The sequence below is a fragment of the Ochotona curzoniae genome, unplaced genomic scaffold (genome assembly GCF_017591425.1).
Source record: "Ochotona curzoniae isolate NIBS_2020 unplaced genomic scaffold, NIBS_Ocur_1.0 contig_3432, whole genome shotgun sequence".
Taxonomy (NCBI): domain Eukaryota; kingdom Metazoa; phylum Chordata; class Mammalia; order Lagomorpha; family Ochotonidae; genus Ochotona; species Ochotona curzoniae.
The window spans coordinates 4,439,600-4,464,045 of record NW_024465859.1 but is presented as its reverse complement, the minus strand read 5'-3'; the positions used below and the strand labels follow the sequence as shown (position 1 = coordinate 4,464,045).

General features: G+C 34.8%; 1 protein-coding gene across 1 annotated transcript in view; it reads right to left on the bottom strand.

Moving 5' to 3' along the window:
• The window catches only part of LUZP2 (leucine zipper protein 2), a 335,801-nt gene that overhangs the window by 82,248 nt on the left and 229,107 nt on the right, over nt 1-24,446 (bottom strand). Inside the window, exons 6-7 of the mRNA XM_040980287.1 lie at nt 17,542-17,604; nt 13,188-13,250 (exon numbers count right to left, since the gene is read on the bottom strand). Coding sequence (XP_040836221.1) covers nt 13,188-13,250; nt 17,542-17,604 — 126 coding nt within the window. The remainder of the gene's footprint in view (nt 1-13,187; nt 13,251-17,541; nt 17,605-24,446) is intronic.

The following is a 24,446-nucleotide window of genomic DNA, read 5'->3' as shown; positions in this document are numbered from 1 at the left end:
TCCAGGCCCAGTACCCTTAGTTTTATAAGAACCAGTCAAGAGAAGGAGGCTGATTTCCCTATTTGAAAGTTACATTGAACATGGTCTTTTTCTCATCAATAAAGAAAAACACTTTACATAAAACTAATGAGATTTCCCCATGGTTTAACATTGTTCTATTTCCCAAGCTCTTTTTTTGCAGGTCTCCATTATCACCCCTTTCAGCAAGTGAGCTGTAATGCAAGCTCAAAATGTGCCCACACTTAGACTTTTTTTCCTTAATAAATACAACATCTTAGCTTATCATTGATTTTTTTCCTTTGGCTTGATAATAATCATCTTTTAATTTTATTCAAAATATATTGCTTAAATGTTTTCTTTCAAATTGATAAGCAACAAAGACAGATTATAGATTCTCGAGGAATTCAGTTTGACTACCACCTCCCTTCCTTTCCCTGACCTCTAGATTTTCTTCTTGGATCAAGATATATCAGAATTTTGTGCTAACCAATGCCTTCCTCCCATGTCAAGCGTCAAGAGTCTCAAGCCTGAATGAACTTGTTTACAGAGCCAATTGGATTGCTCCAAGCAATTCTAATTGTAATACTCCTACCCTCAGGGCAGGTTCCAAGTGATGTCATCAATAATTTTTTTCAGTTTGTACTAACACCTGCTCACTGATTTGCATCATAGTTCATACTCCCTCACCTGATCTTCACAGTGCAGAGGACAAATAAGCTTTCTAGGCCACAGGATAAAGGAAAGGACCTCCTTAGCCCACAGGTTTATGCCCCTTCATTTAAGAGCACAAGTGCATTTGGAATGATTGAGAGGAAGCTTCCATTTAGAATAGCCTGGTTCTCAACATTCTGTCCCACCATCAAGAAATGGTAAACATCTGCTCTAAATAGTTACAATGTGCTAGAATTGTTCCTAGCAGCAAGGAAAAAATTTTGAAAGGGCGTGATCACAGCCGTGACTGCATCAAAACATATTTCTATAATTTGAGCTCCTGGTGGAAAGCAAGAGGGCAGATCTGGATCTTGTTTCAACATATGATTACAGCATAGTCCTCAGAGGGGTACCAAACACTTCCTACCACATCCAACTGGGTGTCCCACCTCAGCAGAGTGAAGAATCATGTTAAAGGCAACCAAAGCTAAGAATAAAGGTGTCACTTCATAAATAAAGTAGCCTGTAGGCATAGCATCCATCCACAAGTCTCTGGAGAACAGCCTTTCAAAAGGCAAATGCTTGATCGCATGGCCCTTGGGGACTTTCCACCAGCACACTGACATTGGGGAGAAGCAGCGTCATCTCTGCAAAGGCCTGAGAGAAAAGGCAGGGATACTAATGTAGATTAAAGCTCTGCTCCTCTCTATAAGCCTAAGGAGAAAAAATATTTTAAGAGTGAGAGGATTGAACAGAATGGGAAAGAGGTTGGCAGGAAAATAAAAAAAAAAAAAAAAGATACGTGATTGCTGGTTTACAAGGCCTCCTGGCTTGCTTGCTTAAGGCCAGTATTGCATGCCTGCCTGTGACCATGCTTCTCCAGGACCCATGAGGTGACAGAAAAAAGATGGCTTTTTAGTTCTTGTCTGGCCAATTTGTAAGACATGTGATTTTGTCCTTATGGATCCAAGAGAAAGATGCTGGATTCCCTACTACTGCCTTCATTCCTTTCAGAGAAAAGTCACTGTTCCCATCTGTCAATCAGCCAGTAATCATAGGTCAAAACCATGTCCACATCCAGGCTTCCTCCTTCTCTCCGAAGGCCACTAGCCTATCAAAAATGCTCTGCACATCTAGGATGGCAAATTAAGGGTGGTTGCTACTGTGTATTCCAAAGAGTAAGGCAGAAACATTTGTATTGCTAATGGTGATATTACTGCCTTCCAAGTCTTCAATGACATGGTCATTATGTCATACCTCCTCTGCCAGTTCACTGATGGATTATTCAATATTAACAGAGTTCATAGTTTTCTACATTCCTAATGACAGGAATCACACCAAACCCTACAGAGTCATCATCACACTAATATCAACATCATCTCTGCATATCATTTCTGGCTGAAACTTCAATCAGTACATTTACCATAGGCTACGCCTGTAAGGCAAAATCTGAAACCTTTACAACTGCTGACAGGAAGCTACTATAGAGGCACAGTTTTCCTAACAAAGCACCTTTGCATTAAGTTCTCATCTCCTGAATATAACTCAGACTAATCTCCCTGAATGTGTCAGCATCGCACAGGTAGTAGTCTAGGCCTCCTTTAGAAGCTGTGCAATACTCCGTCCCGTTTTGTTAATTTTCTCCTTGAATTCTGAATGCAGACCTGGGTCAGCTCATGGAGGCACAGCAGTGGGTTTTACTGCAGACACTGGTTTGATAAAGAGGTTGTGAGGGCAAGGGCATAGATGACATTTGCATGGGCATGGATGAAGCATGAGGAGTAGGAACTGCTGATGCCATAGGCTCTTTTTCTAGTACTGCTTAGGGGATTTAGCTGATGTGGGCTTAACACAAACAGCACCGATTTTCCTGAGTGTGAAAAGAGAGGAGGTTTTTTCATCTCTGTATATAGTAGTTACCAACAAAAAATATCAATCCCTGTTAGCTACTGATGGACTCTACACAGATGTGTTATCCAATCAACACTATAAACCAATTCATCTTCTCCAACAGCATCACAAACATCCCTCTATGACACATTCACAAGTGCTGAAATTTGGCTTAATCACATTATCCTTGCATGCAGCTATAGTTCTCTGAAGGAACGGATGCTGAAGACAAAGCCGTTAATAATGATGACTTTCCTGTTGTCAGGGGAAACTGCTTTCTGATGTGAGGGCGTCCAGGAAAAGGAGTATCTCTGTGGAAAGCAACTCTCCTTTGGAAGCAAGACAAGACTGAATGCCAGGGACACACAGATGATTTGCGACAGGAGCACAGCAGCCCCATATTGTGTGTGTGTCTGTGTGTGTTTCCTTCCTTCTGAAAGTCAAAGTATGTTACCAAATATCAGTACAATGCTTAAAGGTTTAATTGAACACTACCCTTCCATGAAGCTTCTCCAAAAGTGGCAGTAAGTTTAGTGGTCCCTGATTCTTTCTCAATGATCTGTTCTTAAATACTCGTGGATAAAGCACTTACAACACAACTAACATATTAACTTGGAAACTGATCATCTTTCTATGTAGACTCTATACATTGTCTATGCCCACTCCAACTTCGTTAAATAAGAGGATGTTAAGCACCAAATTCTAATACTATCTTCCCAGAGTCCATATAGTAAAAATGAATAAATATGCAAATATACAAAATTTTAAAAATAAAAAGTTAGGCAAAATGGATAAAACATAACCTAGTTTTCATAAGCTCAAATGCTGATTCTTTCCTGCTTGCAGTGTGCAGACTATGTAAATTAAGGAAGACAAGAAAACAGGGTAAGGGACTGAGGGAAAGACCCAAATTAAATTAACTAAATGGCTACACTTGCAATAAAAATGTGACCAATAGGCCATCAAAGTCAGTAAGTAGCATATACAGGCCTGTATGAAATTCAGAATTTCAAGTCTCCACCTACACCTACTGAATCCTCTTGAACAAGACACACAAGGGTCTGAATTGTGGCACAGCAAGTTAAGCTACAACTTGTGACAACTGACACCCAATATTGAGCTTCCAGTTCAAGTACCAGCTCCTTTGCTTCTAATCCAGCTCTAGGTGAATCAGCCTGAAAAAGCAACAAGTGTTGGCACAAGTGCCCAAGGTCTGTCACCCACTGCGGAGACCAGAATGGAGTTGTGGGCTCCTGGCTTCAGCCTGGCTCAGACATTCAGGTTGCAGGCATTTGGGAAGTGGACAAGAGGAAAGATTCTCTTTCTTGCTCACCCTTTCAAATAAATAATTAAATCTTTATTAAATATATATATATCCAATAGAGCCTGTCAATTTTTAAAATTCCTTAAGCATCTGCAGAGAAACTTTATTCAGTGTAAGTAAACATGGATACTATTATTGGAGGATCACACAAGAATATATCATCTGTGTGATTATAAATCATCACTACTAGACTCTAGCAGACAGATATAATAATAGTGTTCATAACACGAAATATGGATTCAAATCAACTAAAATATGGATTCAAATCGACTAAAATATTGATGTGGGATCACCATTATCCCCAACACATCTAAATTATAAACAAATTCAACACATGAAGAAATGGAAATTGTATCATACTGATTTAACATAGTTTTTGCCTCATTTAAAAAAAGTCAGAAAACTATTTTCCATAATATTGTCTTAGGAAATTTTACAAGTTTTAATGAATAAATTATCAGTATCTCAGCATATCAAACATGTCTAAGAAAGCCAAGCATGAAACTGAGTTATTTTAACAGAGCTTTCATATTCTTCTGAGATTAGAAACAATTTCCTTTTATTATCTCCAGGAACAATATGTTACAGCAGTCGAAAAGAAAAATACCATCTTTCAGATGACTGTCTCCAAAGGCAAAGTGCAATTATGTTTCAAAATTAAATTTAATTACTAGTCCCTTTTTTAAAAATACATAAAATGATTAATATTTAGGAACTATTAAGTCTTGAGACCTGTATATATATTAAAGATCAAAGAATTGACTAACTTTATAATCTCAAAATCTGTTTACCTTTACTTATAAATATAACAAATGTTTACCTATGAGGAAGAAATTCATTTTGTCCTAGTTTTGAAGATGATTTAATATTTAAAAATAGGAAAAAGGAGCCTGAAAGCTACTCATATATTTTAGAAACTAAAAAGTTGGATCTGAGTTAAGCACATATTTTAAAAAGTAGGAGTAATAAAGAATTATATTTAAGGAAAATGAGCTGATTATACCTCAGGAATAAAATGTATATTGGGGGAAAAATAAAACAAATAACTGATTGATAAATGAGTATCCATAAAATATTTTATAAAATTCATTTGTATATGTAAACCATTGCCAGCTTGTACTATTTAGCAAACCCATTCTTGCTGCATGCATTCTAAATTCCTTTTTTACAAACTATAAAATTTATGGCAAACTCTTTTTCATTTAATTGCTCTAAACTATATCTGCTCCAGCAGCTTTCAATATAATTACCTTCCAGGGTAATTGGCTTCTTTTCTTTAATTGTGCAGAGGTTAACAGATACCCTTGTAACCGAGCAACACTGGTGAAATGAATTGAAATAAATCAAGTAAAGTCACAAAAAGCTTTTGAAATGTGTCCTGTTTTGACAAAAAGAGAACATCTCAATGCATTGCCACAAGAAAAAACAGCAAAAAGAGAACAAAAACGTGCTCTCGTCTTTAGAAATTACTTGGCATCTCCATTAGGGTGAAGAATATAGAAAACAGGACATGTTTAAAAATTGCACAGTGAGTGAGTTTACTGTATGTTTTCTTACAAATTATGTTCATAATAAACATCTGTTTAAAATGGAGGTACTTCTGTAGTTGTCCTATAATTTAATTAGAGAGGAGAGCTCTTTAAAGATGTAACATATCCCTGGAAGACACTTTCCATATGGTCAGATTCATCATACAATAGGCCTTAATTTCTAATCTGCAACTTCAGTACCTAGGATAATCTCAGAGAAAAAACTTGTGGAACTTTCCTCAAGCTCAAAAGAAACAGATGCATTACATAAAAATTGATGATGATGATGATGATGTTGCACTTTAAAAAGAAATAAAGTAAGTACAAGATAAGGAAACTAGCTCCTCTCTTGGGTACTGCTGTTTCTGTAACTAAACTCCTGGCGGCCCAGGTTAAATTCCACAAAATGAGTTCTATCCAGAGGTCCCACATCTCACAACTACAAGGAAATACGTTAGCTAAACTTAATAATGATGAGTGATAGTCCTTTTAATTGGGAAATGGCTTACAGTGCCAAAGCATATATGCAACTTTATACAGAGAACAAAAGACAAGGCCAATAACTGCATGCTCAAATTTTCTCAGAAAAGTGTTACATATTCTAGAATTAATTTAGTGCCAACATTCTGACTTAGTGTACAAACATTCTGACTTATCTCTCAGCAGTGTTTAACTTCTGTGCTATTTTTATACAATGTTGTAACCGCAACAATATTCTGTACTAATAATGGCAAGGTGATTGCAAATCAGTAAGAGTAGATCTCCAGTGGCTGAACATTAGCTTTGGGTGAAATATTCATGTCTCATGACAGCAAATTAACTTCACCTTGAGTAACAAACTGCTTGACTAACAAGAATGGTTTCACATGTTGGAATAAGAAAATTTCAGGCTATATCTAAACTCACTGATAAAGAACTCTGGCCCAATAGCAAGATCTCCAACTAATGTTAAGAATACAGAAGAATATAGTTACAAAAAAATTGAACTAAGGATATGAAAGGACTTTATGGCAAAAACTACAAAGCATCAAGAAAATTAAAAGAGAAGAGAAGAGAAGAGAAGACAAGAGAAGAGAAGAGAAGAGAAGAGAAGAGAAGAGAAGAGAAGAGAAGAGAAGAGAAGAAAGAGAAGGAAGGAAGGAAGGAAGGAAGGAAGGAAGGAAGGAAGGAAGGAAGGAAGGAAGGAAAGAAGGAAACTTTTGTGGATTAGACGGATTCACATTATTAAATGGTTGTGGGCTATGACCATTGCAGCAGGAAGGAAAGGCAACATAACTCCCCAACACTACAATTCATCTCATCACACATCAATCGCTAAACGATAATCACTTCGTTGTAGTAATTTAATTGTCAATATCTAAAATCCTGTGTGACACATGATCTTATTAAATTGCTTTTATTTGAAGAATAACAACAATAATTAAAAACTTATCACTGTGTGGGCCTGGTACAGTAGCTTAGTGACTCAAGTCCTCGCTGTGCAAGCACCCTGGATCCCACCATATGGGTGCCTGTTGCATCCCGGTGTCCCTGCTTTTCTGTTTGTGGCCTGGGAAAGCAGTCGAGGACAGCCTGAAGCCTTGGGACCCTGTGTGCATTTGGGAGATCAGGAAGAATCTTCTTGTTTTTGGCTTTGAATTGGCACAGCTCTAGCTGTTGTGGCCATTTGTGGGGTGAAACCAGCAAATGGAAGATCTTTCTCTTTGTATTCCTTCTTTCTATAAATCTGATTTTCCAACAGAGAGTAAATAAACCTTAAACAAACTAATAAACAAGCAAAAAAAAATTATCACTGTGTGGGAGATTCCATATATTTTAGTCTTGTTTTATTATTGGTGATACAAATAGAATTCATTCAAATTAAACCTGTTTAAATACAAGCATGTGTGGGAAAGAAGAGAAGATCAAACAATTTTTCCTATGTAAAACTTAACGCAGAGGTTTAAACAAGGAGTTCATACAAAAAAAAAACAAGACAGGGATGGAGGTTGACATATTTGTTGCAAGTAGTGAGAAATGTAAAAACGGAAAAGAGTAAAGAAGCAAGGAAATCTGACAAAATGAGCACCTGAAGAGGTAGCCATCATGAATGACGCAAGAAAATAAGAGGATGAAAAAAAAAGAGGTTAATGTAAAAATTAAACATAGGAATATTATGTTGAATTCTTATTTGTTCCTAGTTGCATACCCTATCACTGACCTTTTGTCTGCATGCTTTATTTAACACACCCAAACACATCAAAGGCACATGTATTAGGAGTTGTCAAAAAGCTTGTAGAAATACGTGCTATGTAAAAATTATGCAAAGATTTTAAAAACTTGTGCACTCAAACAAATTTATCCCATTCCCCACTAACTGATTTGGAGTATATCACACATGCATATGTACATTATTTTTATAAACCCAATATCACATATGAGTCTAAATGGCTTTGAGAAGTATAATTCTTACATAACACTTAGCAAAAAAATTGTATACATCGTAGATACCAGTTGTTACTAGTAGTAGAGTTTTTCTGATTCCACTGATTCAAGATTATTCATGAAGATGATATCAATAAAAATGTTTCTTATGTGTATATATATATATATATATATGTGTGTGTGTGTGTGTTGGTCGTATCTATCAAATATATGTCATTTGTTAGTTTTATAGATGTATAACATAATAGAAAATAAGGACTGATATTTATTATTAAGAAGGCTGGGTCTTAACAATGTCATATGTAAACTCTTCCAGGACTTGGAAAATAATAAGTAATTCTTCATAAACAGAAAATCCAGAAAATCTGCTATAGCAAAGATACACATTTTGGAGGCTTCCATGTAAAGCTGAAGCTAATTGTTATTTGGTAGAGCATGAAAGGGAATTCAGAGGTAATTTCCAATTAAGCGAGCTTTTGAAAGCTTGGTGATAAAATCAAAGTCTCACATTGGGAAATTAATAAACTTACTTTTCTGACTAAGGAATATTATAAAATTTTTTTTGAATTTTCTCAAGCAAAGTAAAAACAAGCCAAAGGAAGTTAAAATACTTTCATTTGGAGAGTTGAAATTACCCAACAAAAATGTATGATAAATAACGAAGATTACAAAATCTCCCCAAGCAACTAATTTTGCTGATTTCTTGTCTTTAGTAGTTTAGCTAATTGCTTAACTACTTATTTGTGTTCATCTTAAAAATTAATCTATTTAGTAGAAAAGCAATTTTTACAGGAATAGAGAGAGAAATAGAAATATAGATATTCCATTCTCCAGTTCAGCCCCTCAATGGCTCTGTCACCAGGCATGCCTGGGACACGCTAATGTCAGTTGTTGACTCCATCTGGGTCTCCCATGTTGGTGACAGAAATAAAAATATCTTCTCATCATCCACTGTCTTCTCTGCTGCATGTGTAAGGAGCTGGATGGAAGTGAAGCAGCCAAGACCTAACTGGCACTGTGATATGAGATGCTGGCCTCATAAACAGAGCATTCGCCTAAGCACAACGCCGGTTCTTGTTTTTGTCTCTACAAAGACTATTCTTTAAACAGAATCTTAATTTTCTTAAGATTTCTCTTAAATCTTAAATTTCTCTTAAAAGTAAAGTATAATTGGGAATCAATAAAATTAACTAGTTTCCAGTAATCTAGTTAACTGGTAGATGCATGTCAAATAAAAGCTATACAGCTCAAGTTACAACAAAAGCATTACTGTCAAAAGTGTAACACACGTGCATATTAATGTTTACACATATTCGTTGAAAAAGAAAAAGTTAAATTACCTTTGGCATATCCATATAATAGAAGGTAAAGAATTCAAATGCATGTAAAATATATGTAAACATCTAAGACCATCCTGAGATGTCCTTGTATCATGCTGGATACCTGAGTGAGACATTCATCTCCAGCTCCTAGCTCTGTCTTCCTGCTGCTGGAGACTTTGAGTGGCAATAGTGATGGACCAAAGCAAATATGGGAGGCTGTGTTCAATTCCCACTCCTGACTCTGGCCTGAGCTGGCTTTAATCATCACTGACTTCTAAGGAGTGAGTCAATGGTTATGACTATCTTTTCTCCTCTTAATTTTTAAAAAATGTGTTTATTTTTCAAATTATGTGAAAACATACATATATACATATAAATATTACATACAGGTATTCATTACCAAGCAGATTGTATCATATAAAAGGTACTAAAATGGATTATGAAGCATAATAAAAGCCGTATTTGTGCTTAACAATGATTAAAAAGCAATGTATTGGTGCTGACGTTGTAGCAGAGTAAGCAAAGCTGTCACCTGTGATACCAGCATCCCATAAACGGGTGCTTATTCATGTTCTGAATGTTCTGCTTCCCATCCAGCACTTTGCCAAGGGGCAGATAATGTAGTGGAAGACGGTAAGGTTATTTGGGCTCCCGTCACCCATGTGGGAAACCTGAATGAAATTCCAGGCTTCTGGCTTAAGTCTGACATCTCTCTCTCTCTTCCTCTCTCTCCTCCCCCTCTCTCTTAACTCACACCTTCAAATCTGTGTTAGTAAATTAAGAAAACAACCAAATGACACATAGGTATTCTACATAATATGAGCTCTAAATGGATCAATGATAGAAAGTTTTTGAAAGTGCTTGCTCTTAAAAACTTTTTTCTTAGTTAAAAAAGAAATTTCTATTGCGTTATCGTGGTTAGTATCCTTTCCCAAGAAACAGCCAGCTGATAAGTATTAATAAGGGCGCATAATTTATCAATGTACAATGCAGCCCTCAACATAATTTAGGATACAACAATTTTAGGATAAAATTTAAATGCTTCAGAAGCAAACATTGAAAGTAAATGTTTACATTCAGTAAAATCATCAAATTTATTCAACATTGAACTGATTTTAAGCAGAAACTACTCAAAATAGTATCTTCTAAACATCTCAAGTTTCAGCATGTAATCATACTCATAGTTTCATTTTCAAATATACAAGGATGAACTTCTGTGGTCACTCTTCAGTGCAGCACACTTACACAAGAGTTTTCGCTATCTAATAGTGGCTGTAATTTTCCCTTTCACACATATTTATTTAATATGTAATGTGTGCCACTTAATATAGAAGTAACAAGAACATCAATTCACTGTCGAAGTTCCATGACGAACGCATCATAGCAGAAAACCATTAACTGCTTTCCCAGCAGCACCTGTCATCATTTTACTTTTTATTGTAAGATTTTATTTTGTATTGACACATGACTCTGTTTGGGAGATTCTTTTAAAAAATTATTTTCTTAAGCCTGAGGGACTTAAGGACTTTATCCCCTTTGTTGACTTCATACAAATGGTAGAAGCAAGTAAAGCAAATAGCTCATAGATATTTCAGCCATCTTCAAGACACAATGAAGAAACAAAGCTTAGAGTCAGAAAATCCACAAATGTGTAACAGAAAGGTAGGGGAAATAAATAAATCAATGCTTGAGTATATTTTGATTGGTCAAAGTATCGAACAGTCATGCTGGCATGATTCCAGATTTCTTGTTATTTAGGTAAGCATCCAGCTGTGAAACAGTTTTTTTGAGGATCATATATGCATCCTTACTCATGCAAGTTCATGATGAGCAAAGATACAGTCCAAATCTTCTACATGTGTGGTTCTGTCAAAATGACAGGTAGCAACAACGCTTTAAAATTATATGTCTAATTTTGTATTATTCAATATTTTTAAGAAATATTGATGTGGATGCTTTCTGAAAGCTAATAAACTACAACTGACCAGTAAATTACAAGGAAGTAAATCATTAAACATTACTGCATCTTAATTCCTTACCCTAAGTTATATTTCTAAAATGGACGAAAAAATAAAATCCTAAAGAATTCAGGCATCTCATGGAATTTTGTGTATTTGCATACGTCTTGCATTGTAATACTTGCAGTTCATAAACTCCACGGAGCTGGATTTGCTTTGTAACAATTCTGACCTTATTAAGTTAAACTAATTCACTGAGAGCAATTTCCTTGAGGAAAAAAACACACACACCTTTTGTTTATTAATTCAACATTTAAAAATTGATGACTACAAAAAGCTAAGATCAGGTTCAATTTAAGAATTAAATATCCTGAACTCAACAGCATGAACTATTAAAAGTAGAATGCAATTGGCTGGGTCATGAAGGTTAGTAATCACTGGTGAGAATTAACTCACAATTTGCATGGGTTACCGAGGAATACTTGTTAAAAATGAAGCCAAAAGAAGAACAAGGAGCTATTTCAGAAACATCAAATGGCAAGATGGTTCCAGATAAATGCTTTGCAAGGAGTAAGTATTAATAAAAACAATTTACTTAACAAGAACACCTTCTGGGTCCAGTGCGGTAGCCTAACAGTTAAAACCCTTGCCTTACAGGTTCCTAGTTCCCATACGGATGATGGTCTTAATCCCAGTGGCCCTTCTTCCTATCTGGGTCAATGCTTGTGGCCTGGGAAAGCAGTCAAGGTCGGCCCAAAGTCTTGAGACCCTGTACCTGCACGGGAGACCTAGAAGAGGTTCCATGCTCCTGGCTCCGGACTGGCACAGCTTTGGCCATTGCGGCCACTTAGGGAGTGAATCAATGGGTGGAAGATCTTTGTCTCTCTTCCTCTCTTCCAACAAAAATTAAAAATAAATAAATCTTTAAAAAAAATAAGTGCATCTTCCAACAGGTAAGCCACATATAAAAATACTTACTTTGCATTAGAAAAATTGCAAAATTTCCCATCCATTTAAAAAAATGGGCAGAAGTTTCTCCTTATTGTAAATTTGATTTTTGTAGACTGGGTTAATATTTACAATGAAAAGCTTTTAAATGAAATGCTAGAATTATTCACTTAATTAATAAATATTTTAATTATGGTAATCACAAATACGCTACCTCTCTGCAATATTTGCCAAAGTAAATATGCAAATATAACAGTTAAAGATACCTCTTTTTATGTCTCCAGATTACAAAGGAATAAAGAAATAGGCTGTGTTGTTCTCTTCCTACTGCTGTAAAAATTTGCCACAAACTTAATGGCTTGAACCAAGACACTTTTATTCTCTCACATTTGTGGATGTCAGAAGCACAAAATAAATCTCACAGGACTAACAAAGATGTAGGCACGCCTTCTTCTTTTTGGAGGCAATCGGCTTTTCATGAATGTTCACCTGCCTGTTTCTGGAACCAAAAAGTTTCTTTTAACCTGGTTTCTTTGGAATAAAGACTGAAAAAAAAAAATGAAAACTCACCTGGGTAATAACAGTAACATTTCTGTCTCAAGATATTTAGTCTGCTTTGCCATGTAAGACAAGTGCCTACAGTTTCAAAGAGTAAAGTCGTAGGTAACATGTGAGACAATTCAGTCTTTAACATTGTCTCTTTTGAAGGATGCTATTGTACTTGCAAGTTTTGACCAGCTAATCTCATAAAGGATGGCATTAACAGCCAAAGAATAATAAGTATGTTGATACTAAAGAAGTGTTTCATACATGAATTTTTTTTATCAGCACTGTAAGTTGTTAATGAGATGTATCTCTGGGAGTTTTCTCAGCATATTCTCAATTTTATGTATGTTGCAAAACGAAATTCTCTATGAAATTAAGTTAAATTGTTACAAAGGGACTTTAAAGACTTCGAAATGTTTGTTGTCTATTCAGCAAATTATTCTTAAATGTATTCCCATCAATTGAATGATAAGTAAAATGAAGTTATGCTCTCAGACACATCTCTGATTTTTTTTTAAAAAATTCACAAATAAAACATTGGACTTAATAGATATTGGGATATGACATTGAAGAACAGAGAAAGTAAGAAACTCACCTTAAATAATAGGTCTTTCTTCCCATAACGGAGCTCTTTCAGCTGGGCTTGGATTTTTTTGGACTGCAAGAGTAGAAACAAGGACTAGCATCTTAGTTTGTTTCAAACTGGGAGATTCAAATTCTTTCATATGACAAGAAATAAAATATGCTGCCAAACAGCACAGTCTCCCACTACTTTGGAAGAGAAACAGAAAAGCTTAAGCTCTCCTTTGGGAGTCAGACTTCCACATCTCCTGGACATAAAAGAAAATTCTATTCCAAAAAGTCATTTTGTTAAAATGTTGTTATTTAAAAAAAAAAAAGTGTTCTAGTTTTTCCAAACTCCCCATATAAGCACAGGAATTTCTGACAATAATATATTTTAGATGCTGAAATATATACTTAATAGTATATAAAACATACTTACATCAATATTGTACATATACATGTTATCACATTTTTATGAATTATATTAATGATTTTTACTCTATATAAATTTAAAACAGCAGCCGTGATTGAATTCTCCATCTGTCCAGGAGGGATGGCACTAAGCCAAAATCGCAAAAAGGTAATGAAAATTGCTAGAGTTTAGATACTGTGGTGAATGGTATTTACATATTTAAGGGAGGATTATTTAGGAGAGCTATTTCAGGAAAGAAGTGCTCAAAGAAGTCTCTCAGACATTTGGTGATGATTTTGAATTATGTCCTAATAGAAAATAATGATTGTGCATCTCTAAATTTCTAGATAGATATGATTTTCATTTGACTAACTTGGGTCTCAATATTTAATGTTCTTATTAGTAATTTCATTTAAAAATCTTAAATCATTGGTCCTGATAGTTTACTCAGATGACAAAACAGAATGGATTTTCATAGTCACACAAAGATGGAAGCCTAAAATGGTCTAGTAATTTTGAAATATTGTTTAGTAGTTCTTATGCAGTTGAACATACACACTGCTTTACAGGTATTTACCTAAGAAGTTATAACACACTTTAAATTGTTTACATCATTTTTATTCAAAATAACCAAAATCTAAGAATAATTGGCAGGATATTAACTGTTAAAAAGTTAAGGAACTAACGTATAACATGAAATGGAATTGGAGTAGTTTTGAGCAATTTGAAGAAAAGTAATACAGTCCTAAAGAAAAAAATCTAAAAAACAGGAAGGCATAGAAAGGGATTTCAGAAGTATTTTGACAAGGTAAAAAAAAACAATTGACTTCTTGGTATAATTCTGTTTATCTGATTTTTAAAAATAGAATGATTAGGGGCACAACTCAAATTGTTAGTTAACATGAACTAAGGTTGTGGGTTGAAAATTGTTGTGTAAAAAGCACAAAACACCATTACAGATGAAAGGAAGTTCTATATAGTATATATGGATGCCGATCCCATCAAACATTACATTTAAAATATATTTTATTATATGTAAATAATATCTCAGATGAAGTTCATCCAGTTTCTTATCTTACTATAATTTTTGTACTACTTTATCTGAAGGGAGAATATTGTTCTATTTGCTATTACATTTGTTGTGAAGCCATAATTCTAAAAATCACACCCTGATGCTGTGAACACCAATGATCCCAGTGGAAACTTGAAAGTATGCTGAATGGTACACCACTGTAACCTTTTCAGATTGGTAACACACCTTTCCATAGACACCTAGACATCGCTGAAGTGAGCAAAACAAAAATGAACCAAATTAGAAGAAAGGAACAAGGAGAGATGGGAGAGGCAAAGGTGAAGAGCACAAGAAAGTAGAAAAAATAGCATAGGACTTTGACAGAACAAATCTGTAAGGTGGAATTGGATTGGTTGCTAAAGAAACAGGAGGAATTTATTTCTTACACAGTTGTTAATATAGTTTCCATGGCAGTAATCCCAGTTCCCTTGATAGCAAAAGTTAAGTGTCAATGTGACTAGGAATGTAAACAACAATCATTGTGAATAGTTTGGTTAACTTTACTGAACAATAAAAGTTCACACTTGAATAATCAGTCCATTGAATTTCTAGCTGTAATTTTATTAAATATTTTATCATCTTTGGTTATATTCTTAATAATTTGATCAGCACCATACAATTTCCCAAATAACTCAAAATAAAGCTGTTTCATATAAAGCACTTACATGTTTTTTATGTTTCTAAGACAACCATTAGTGTTTTCAATAAAAGACAATTCTTTTATTTTTTCATAATTTCAAATGAAAACATTATCATTTTCCCCCTTCTCTGTCGGTATGCTGTCCAGAATGAATTGTCTTTAAGGACAACAGATGACTATTTCTTGTCTTTGTATCTTTTCTTTTCTCCTTCTTTTTTTTTTTTTTTCTTGTCGAGTCAATGCTGGTGAATATTAGTAGGGAATATTTTGCTACTGCATATGTTGCACATTGCTTTCTGGATTCTAATTATATCTTGTATAATTTGTGACCTATCTTTCAAGGATCAAAGAGACCTTACCTTTTGAGGGCACGCGTGTGTAGAATGTAATTAAAATTTATTTTATAGCTTGAAATCATTATTAAAACTTCAATCATTGCATTACTCACTGATTCATTTGAAAAATACTCAGTGTTCATAAACATCATCATGCTGCCTGTTTTCCTTTAATATATCAGCAGTATTTTGCAAGTTAGCATAATGAAAGGAATAATTTACTAATTTAGATAAGACTCAATTGAGAATATTTGTAGTTTCTTTGTCATATACAGACATTAGAATAAAATTTAAAAGTCAATTTACTTGAGCCATAATACTTTCACCAATCTATCATAAATTTAAATTTCAAATGATAAAGTTAAGAAAATGTGAAAGGTGAAAAAGATGAGGACAAAGGTAGCCATAATAGAGAATATTTTAGCTAGCTTTACTCAACCCAACTAGGAGATTTTAATTTAACCTGAGAACTTTCTTCCCTAAATATTTGGGAGGGGGGGCAAATAGTAATACTTTCATGAAATAATAGAGACAGTAATTGTTGATAGTAACTGGTAATCTACTAAATGTCAATAAAATATTTTAGTTCTTTATAGACACTAAAAGCCCAGGCTCCTCGATCTAAGAAAAATGAGTTCCTTTTAAGCTTCTACACCGGTAAAAATCATTATTATTTTGGCTTTTGGTAGTCATGGTGAATGAATTTATTAAACTTCCAAACATTACTCTGAAATCTATTCATAAAGGCAAAAATATGACTGCTCCATTACTCCAAATGAGAAGCTATAAATTTACTTTGCAAATCAATAATTATAGGATAAATTTATGAATTGCAATGCACCTATTAGCATTTAACACATGAAAATCATATATTACTTTTTTATCAATGCATAAGTAAGATTATAGAATAATCATATTATCCTATGAATTGACATGAAAAAATGTGAATACTTTTTATGACTTTAGGAAGCCATGAAAGTAAATACATTTTTTCTCTCATGACAGTGTACTTCAGCAGCCTACTTTCTTTCTTGCTCATTTCTTTTCATCACGAGCATTGTGAGAACCCTGGAAACATGATGACTACCTCAGAATGCAGCTTCTGTCTAGATATCATTCAAGCAAACTTTATTTCAGGGGTTATCATCCATTAAGTGATATTCAGAACTTGCACAAGTCACATTTGTATTATTTCTATAACCTAGCAAATATGAATCACATATAATTTATCTCTGCACAAATGGAAACAAAATGGAGTAAAGGAATACAATGTCTGATCCACAAATATGCTGTCTGGTATTTTATCCTGTGTTGCATAAAACCTCAGATTCTAATGTGTTGACTTACAGGACTAAACTAACTTAATTGTGCTTTCCTCCACCCTCCAGTAAATAGTCATTATGGCATTATCACTACTTTTCCAATACTAGTATCAGAAGTCAGAAGTCATGAGCTATATGCCTACCTTAAACTCAGGCTCATGAAAATATACATTTATTATAGAAATGTATTATGTTAGTTAAGCATGACCTAACCAGAAGGACTCATTTTTACTAAGAAAGACATAATATGAATTTGTAATATAGCAAGTGTAAGAAATAAAGTTGTCTTATAAGGTTTATGGTCAATCTCTGAATTTTTATTTCTAGCAGTCACTGTCACTTTAAACCTGGTAGAATAGCTTACGTTCAAATCTATGGTAAAAAATAAAAAGAGAAAAATATGAATGAACTTTAAGGCATTTGGAAATCCTGATATTACAATTAAGGAAGCAATTCAGATAACCTTTTCATTAATATTCCAAATTCATTGTATTGTCTTACTCAAGTTTGCATTTGTTCTAAGAAAAAAATATGACTACATATCTGTGCTTTAACAACCTGATAATATGGCTTTTAGTCACTTGAAACTGGAAAATTTACTCACCTCTTCTGCATGAATGCCACACAGCTTGTTTCCTGACAATAGTTTATTTTTCAAGCTTTTATTCTGAGGAGAGAAACAAATTTTTACAGCTAAGAAGTGATAAACATTAAGAACACTTTTGATTATGTGAGCATCGCAGTTGTTCTGATCAAAAATTTGACCTTCATCATTGACCTGTACAAAACTGAGCTAAATCCACAATGTACAATAATGTTCGTTTAACTCATTTAAAATTTTTGAAGGATTGGCATTAACCTTTTCATTAAAAAATGAAACTACCTGATAGTTTTTATTTGACTGTTTCTTTTCTTTATGCAGATGGCATCATAAAATAATGCAAATTTCCAATTAGAAATAGATGGCAGTTTCTAAAAGCAACTCTCTTAAGCTACAGGCATTTATTGCTAGTATCATCCAAATAATGGTCATGGTCTTTCCTTTGATCACACACCCCGGTACTCCTCAGAGGCTCAGGATTCTTTGAATGTTTTGGCTTTAGAGTACTCTTAAATTCCAAAGGCCTGAGTTTTATACTTAAAGGGTTCCTTGATGCTCAAAAGCATTTTATTTATTTACTTTTCCTGCAAGGGCACAAAGCTGTGCTCTTTCTGTTGAATGTGGGTACAGACAGTTGTACCAACTATCTAAATAGGTTGCAACTGACTAATACTCAAAGACAAAGGTGTATGCCTTTGGCACCTCATAACCCCTTAAGTCCAAACTCTCACAGGTAGTTAGTTATATTAGCTTCATCATACCCATTAGTTTCCTTCAATAATCCAAGAATAAAAATTCCATGTAGATGAGAAATCTAATGGACACCTGTTAATTTTGTAAAGCATACCAAATTTAAAGTTGATACTGGCTCTACAGGAGTAAATAATGCAATAGCAAAGTACATCTTATCTGCAGTGACCCTAAAGAAAGCCAATCTGATGCACCAAAAATGAAATGAAGTATATTTAATGAGAAGAGGGTTATAAAATTAACAAACGAATATATAAAATTGAGAGTTCTCTGTTTACAATTCCCCTCTGATCTGAACATCATCATTTCCCATGCTGTCTTTTTTTTTTTTTTATTACAGTCACAGTTTGAAAGAATTCTTGGTCTACATTTTCTTTTTTAGTTGAGAGTTGATGTTGAAATTCTAGAATGTTCAATTAGAATGTCAGTGTCATTTACTATTTTAATCAGTTGGGAAGATTGCTTGATTCACTCAACAAATGACATTTTGAAAATATTTGCAATCTTCACAGAAAGAACAATATCATGTTTAAGAATTTAATCTGTTATTTCTAACTTCAAGTCAACTGTGTTGCAATAAGAGGATACACACTAACATGACCTAAGAGTGTTGTGTTGTAAAAATAGTAATTAAAACAAGATGAGTGAGGTAGACATAATAAGATTTATATTGTAATACAGACTTTACATCTGACTAAAATGTACATTTATTGCATTTATTACTTTCTGAAAAGGAAAGTGACTATATAAGATTGTTTTTTAAAGATTTGTTTATTCTTTATTGAAGGGCAGAGTTTCAGAGAGAAGGAAAAACAGAGATCTTCCAGCTGACGGTTCACTTCCCAAAAGGCTGCAATAGCCAGAACGAAGACAATACAAAACCAGTGACCAAGGGCTTCTCTGGGGTCTATCTCACAAGGGCAGAGCCAAAGGACTAAAGTCATTCTCTGCTGCTTTCTCAGCCCCTAAGCAAGGAGTTGGATTGAAAGTGGAGCACCCAGGCTTTAAATGGCACTACAGTCAAAGGATTAGCCTACACACTGATCCTGGCCCCTAACGTTAACAATCTCTACTCCACCCCCAAAGGAAAAGAAACATGAGATGTGCTGGTTATATAGGTTTACAATGTAAAATAAGTTCATTATCTGCAAGTTTCTCAGAATATTTCTTCTGATAGTGTGGATGATATTATTTTCTCAAATTTGTTTAGCAATAGAATGTTTCTGACAATCTAGTTATATGAGATATAAAACTACAAGCAGTAATGGCATTGAAAGAATTGTAATTATATTAAGAGAAAATTACTTTCATCAAACTAAGAAGCTTCAGTACAGCAAGGGAAACAATCAATAAAGTAAAAAAGCAACCCACAGAGTGGGAGAAGATCTTTGCACATTATATAGGCGATAGGGGGCTAATTTCCAGGATATACAAAGAACTTCAAAACAACCAAAAAACCAAAACAAACAAGCCACTCAAGAAATGGGCACGGGAAATGGGCAAACATTTCACAAAGGAACAAGTCCAAATGGCAAACAAACATATGAAAAAATGTTCCAGCTCCCTGGCAATAAGGGAAATCCAAATTAAAACATCGATGAGGTACCACCTAACACCAGTAAGATTGGCCCACATAAACAAGAACACCAACGACGCTTGCTGGCGAGGATGCGGGGAAAAGGGAACCCTACTCCACTGCTGGTGGAGCTGCAAATTGGTGCAGCCATTACAGAAATCAGTCTGGAGAACACTCAAACAACTCAAAATCTGCATACCATATGACCCAGCAATAGCACTCCTAGGAATATATCCAAAACACCTGTTTTACGACAAACCAACATGCATCCCTATGTTCATAGCAGCACAATCAGTAATTGCAAAAACATGGAAGCAACCGAAATGCCCATCAGCAGAAGATTGGATAAGAAAGCTTTGGTTCATCTACTCCATGGAATACTACTCAGCTATTAAAAAAAACAAAATGCAGTTCTTTGTGGCTAAATGGGCCCAGCTGGAAACTATAATGCTAAGGGAAATGAGCGAATCCCAAAAGGTTAGATACCACATGTTTGCCTTGATTTAACTTGTAATTTTTGTTTGGTTGTTGGTTATTTTTTGAACCTGTCATTGATACTGTCTCAACCCAGATGTTTTGAAGAATGGAACTTGCATTATTTTTAACATATTGTTTACCCAATACTATGTCAATTAATTCCATAATGTTGTATATTGATACTGAGGTTTTATTGGGGCTTTTAACTGACCGGACCTTTACTCTGTTAGCCCTATCTTCAGACAATAGAAAAGGTCTCCCCAAGAGGCCACTGAACTTATCTGGACAATAAGACGCTGGACTTTATGCTAGGTATATGCTTGCAATGAAGGAATCTCAACTGAACTTGAACGATGGTTATGCATCAAGGTGGAGGAATCCACCATGGGGGAGGGGTATGGGAGGGGCGGGGGGAATCCCCAGTGCCTATAAAACTGTATCACATAATACAATGTTAATAACAATAAAAAAAGAGAAAATTACTTTGATGAATACTAACAGAATAAGGAACACTTTATATGCTTCCTAATGGATGTCAAGATTATCACAACAATGTAAAAAATGGGACTCAACTTTGAGTACAAAGAAATTGTGGAATTATAGATTTCTAGTCAAGAAGCTGTATTAGAGTGCCAATGAATAGATAATAAAAAAAATATAGGAGATAACAAGAGAGGGATTCTTGCTACAGTAACTGAATGGGATTCTTCCTCAGGGCTACACAGTAACTGTGGAAGATGAGGAACTGGATTGAATTTAGATAGCAATGATGAGGCCATTTTTCCTACATTGATTTAGAATGATGCTTGCTATAATTAGAACATGTTGGTCAAACACTAGGCCAAAAAACCACCTTCATTAGAAGTTGACCCAGAATGTTTGTTCATTAAATAACTGTCATCAATGTTTTTTTTTTCCCCCCTCAGCTACGCATTCTTGGCTTCATTGCAAAGTGTACATGTTTCTTAAAGATTTTAATTTTTTATGTTAATCTGTTTTTTCTCGATATTAAGTGAAGTAGAGACCAAAGTTCACATTTTGTTTCTAAAACAAACATCCAGATATTTAGTACACCAATGATTAGAAAAGACAGCTATGTCTACTGAAATATCAGATCAAACAAATTTCTTTTCAAAACTGAAATGAATAAATAACACATTTGGCCATTATGTGACACTAAGAACCAGACCAATACTTTTGGTATAAATAGTTATACATCTAGACAAAAATCTATAAAACAAATGTTTCAGGAATTAGACAACAACCACTGTCCGGCCTGGCACAATAGCCTTGTGGCTAAATCCTCCCTGTGCATGCACCACGATCCCATATGGGCATTGGTTCGAGTCCCAGTTGCTCCACTCTCCATCTTGCTCCCTGCATGTGGCCTGGGAGAGCAGTGGAGTAATACCCAAAGTCTTGGGACCCCACACCTATGTGGGAGATTCAGAAGAGACTCCTGGGTCTGGATGTGATCAAGTCAGCTCTGGCTGTTGAGGCCACTTGTGAAGTGAACCAGTGAACAAAACATCTTTATTTCTGCCTGTTTTTCTTTCTGTAAACCTGATTTTCCAATAAAAAGAAATATTTTTTTTTAAAAATACACTGCCAGGACATGACTAAAAATCAATAAAAAGAGAAAAGAAGGCACTTACTACAGTTGCTATTATTTTTTACATAATCATGTAAAGGATCTTCAAAAGAAAATGCACAGTGATAAATCACACAATGCACATACAAACTTAGTATCAAGACAAACATCTAAGGTATTGAGTAAAGATCCCAGAAATCACTAATTTAAACATAGAACCAAAATATTCCTACCATAAATGAGGGAGCCCAGGACTAAAAGCAACCCGGAAGAGTGCCATCCCACAATCCCTTACCAGCATGTAAGCTGCTGTTTCTTACCAGTCCACTAAGCAGAACAGGATGGAAAATCCTGGTAACAAATACTCACCCATGAGCAAGAATGAAATTTTGACAGACACAGTTTTTGAAAGGGCACCAATAAGATTGCCCCCTGCTAGCTGATGTATACTTCATAACTTGCTTCTGGGAGATGACGTGCTGAAAATTCACAAATTATGCCTAGATTTAAGATCTCAGCAGCTAGATCAGAGCTTATCTCCTCTGACTGAAATAAAATTTCACTTCTGCTCTAATTCTTGTGTCCTAGACTCCTCTCACCAGTTTTCCTATAGCATAAAGACTCCTCTAGAACACCTTTGCAAAGTTTAAAAATCTAGATTCAAAGGAACCAAACTGAATGTGTGTCAGCTAATGGAATAAAACTTAATATTTCTAGAATAAAACAAAATCTAGATGTCCAAAGTCTGATACTGAAAATTCAGGAGTCATTCAAAATTAGTGGAATCAGGCAAGAAAATCCATAAACCAAGGAGCAGTAATTGGAACAGAGGAGGTAACTGATTTTAAAATAGATTCATATTTATGTATGATGAAGGATCTTCCAGTTTCTGTACTGACGAATAAAAGGCTTTTTAAATTATCATGCCCATCCTTTATACTTTAACTTATTCTCATTTAAGCTTTTCTTTCTGAATAATCATCCTTTTCTCATTATGAACTGTTTCACTTTCTCTGGAATTTTATTTTTATAATGGTTAGTTTTTCTGATTTTAGACATATCTGCTTTATAAAAAAACTGTATAGACACAAATTGCAATGGTTTCACTTTTGAAATACAACAATCATGACTGGGCCAGGCAAACCTACGAGCCAGGAACCCAATCCAGGTTTACTGCATTGGTAGCATGGACCCAAGTAACTTAAGCCGTCACCTCCTGCCTCTTAGGGGGCGTATTGTCAGGATACTGGAATTAGGAGTGAGGACGGGAAGCTAGGTGTTCTGGTAAGAACTGAAAGCAACCAAATAAATATCCACTCCAAATGCCTGCTTCTATACATGCCAGTGTTTTCTTTTGCAGTGTGTATGACATATATGACAACGCTTCAAAGTGTGAACAATGAAATTAAACTACTTATTTTGAAATAAAACTTTGAAAGCTCAGCATATTTTTTCATTGCAAGTCTTCCCCAGAAATGTATGAAGTTGATTCATACTATATAAAAAAAAAAAATGCTTACCAAAGTAAACTGTGCTTTAATTTCATTTTTGCATAGTGTTTCTAAGATTTACCCATTTAATGCACATCATTCTTGTGCCTGTTGTGTGGGCTATAGGTAGTTAAGATCTCATTATTTGGGCCTAGCGTCCTGGCGTAGCCTTGAACATGCTGGGATCCCATTTGGGCTCTAGTTTTAATCCTGGCAGCCCAGCTTCTCATCCAGCTCCCTGCTTGTGACCTGGGAAGCAGTGGAGGACGGCCCGAAGCCTTGGGACTCCACAGCTGGGTGGGTTCGCCTGAAACAAGCTCTAGGCTCCTGGCTTCAGATCAGTGCAACTCCGGCTGTTGTGGCTGCTTAGGAATCATTGGAAGGATAATCTTCCTCTCTGTCTCTCCTCCTCTCTGTATATCTGACTTTACAATAAAAACAAGTAAATCTTTAAAAATATATATATTTATCATGAAGACCAATGTAGCATGAAGGCATACATTATCAAATTTCCTCTTTAGGAGATTAGAGTGATGGGAATGTTATATTTTTCATAAATAAATAAATGTATATATATGTATGCATGTACATATATGTGTTTATATATAGAGAGAGAGGCAGGGAAATATTTATACACACGTATTCATTCCAACATGGGGTAAATAAGAAGCTAAGTTTCAGGCAATATATTATAAAACAGAAAATTTACTGGATGCTAAGTATATATGTGCATTTAAATTAACATGTGAATGTTTATTTTGTGCCACTCATTATACAAACACTTTACATATATTTTTTCACTTAATCCTTACAGAAGTCATATGAGACAAAATTCTAAAAACATCTCTAATTTTGAAAACAACAAACCAGATGTAGACAAAATGTGTAACAAAATGAAGTTTGTCTTTTAATTTAGAATTCGCGACTTCTACTTGCCCAGTCCCATTAGTAATCTAATAATTTATTATGTAACTTCACCCTCAAAGCAGTGAAAGACAATCTACATTTGCTATGAAATCGTTAG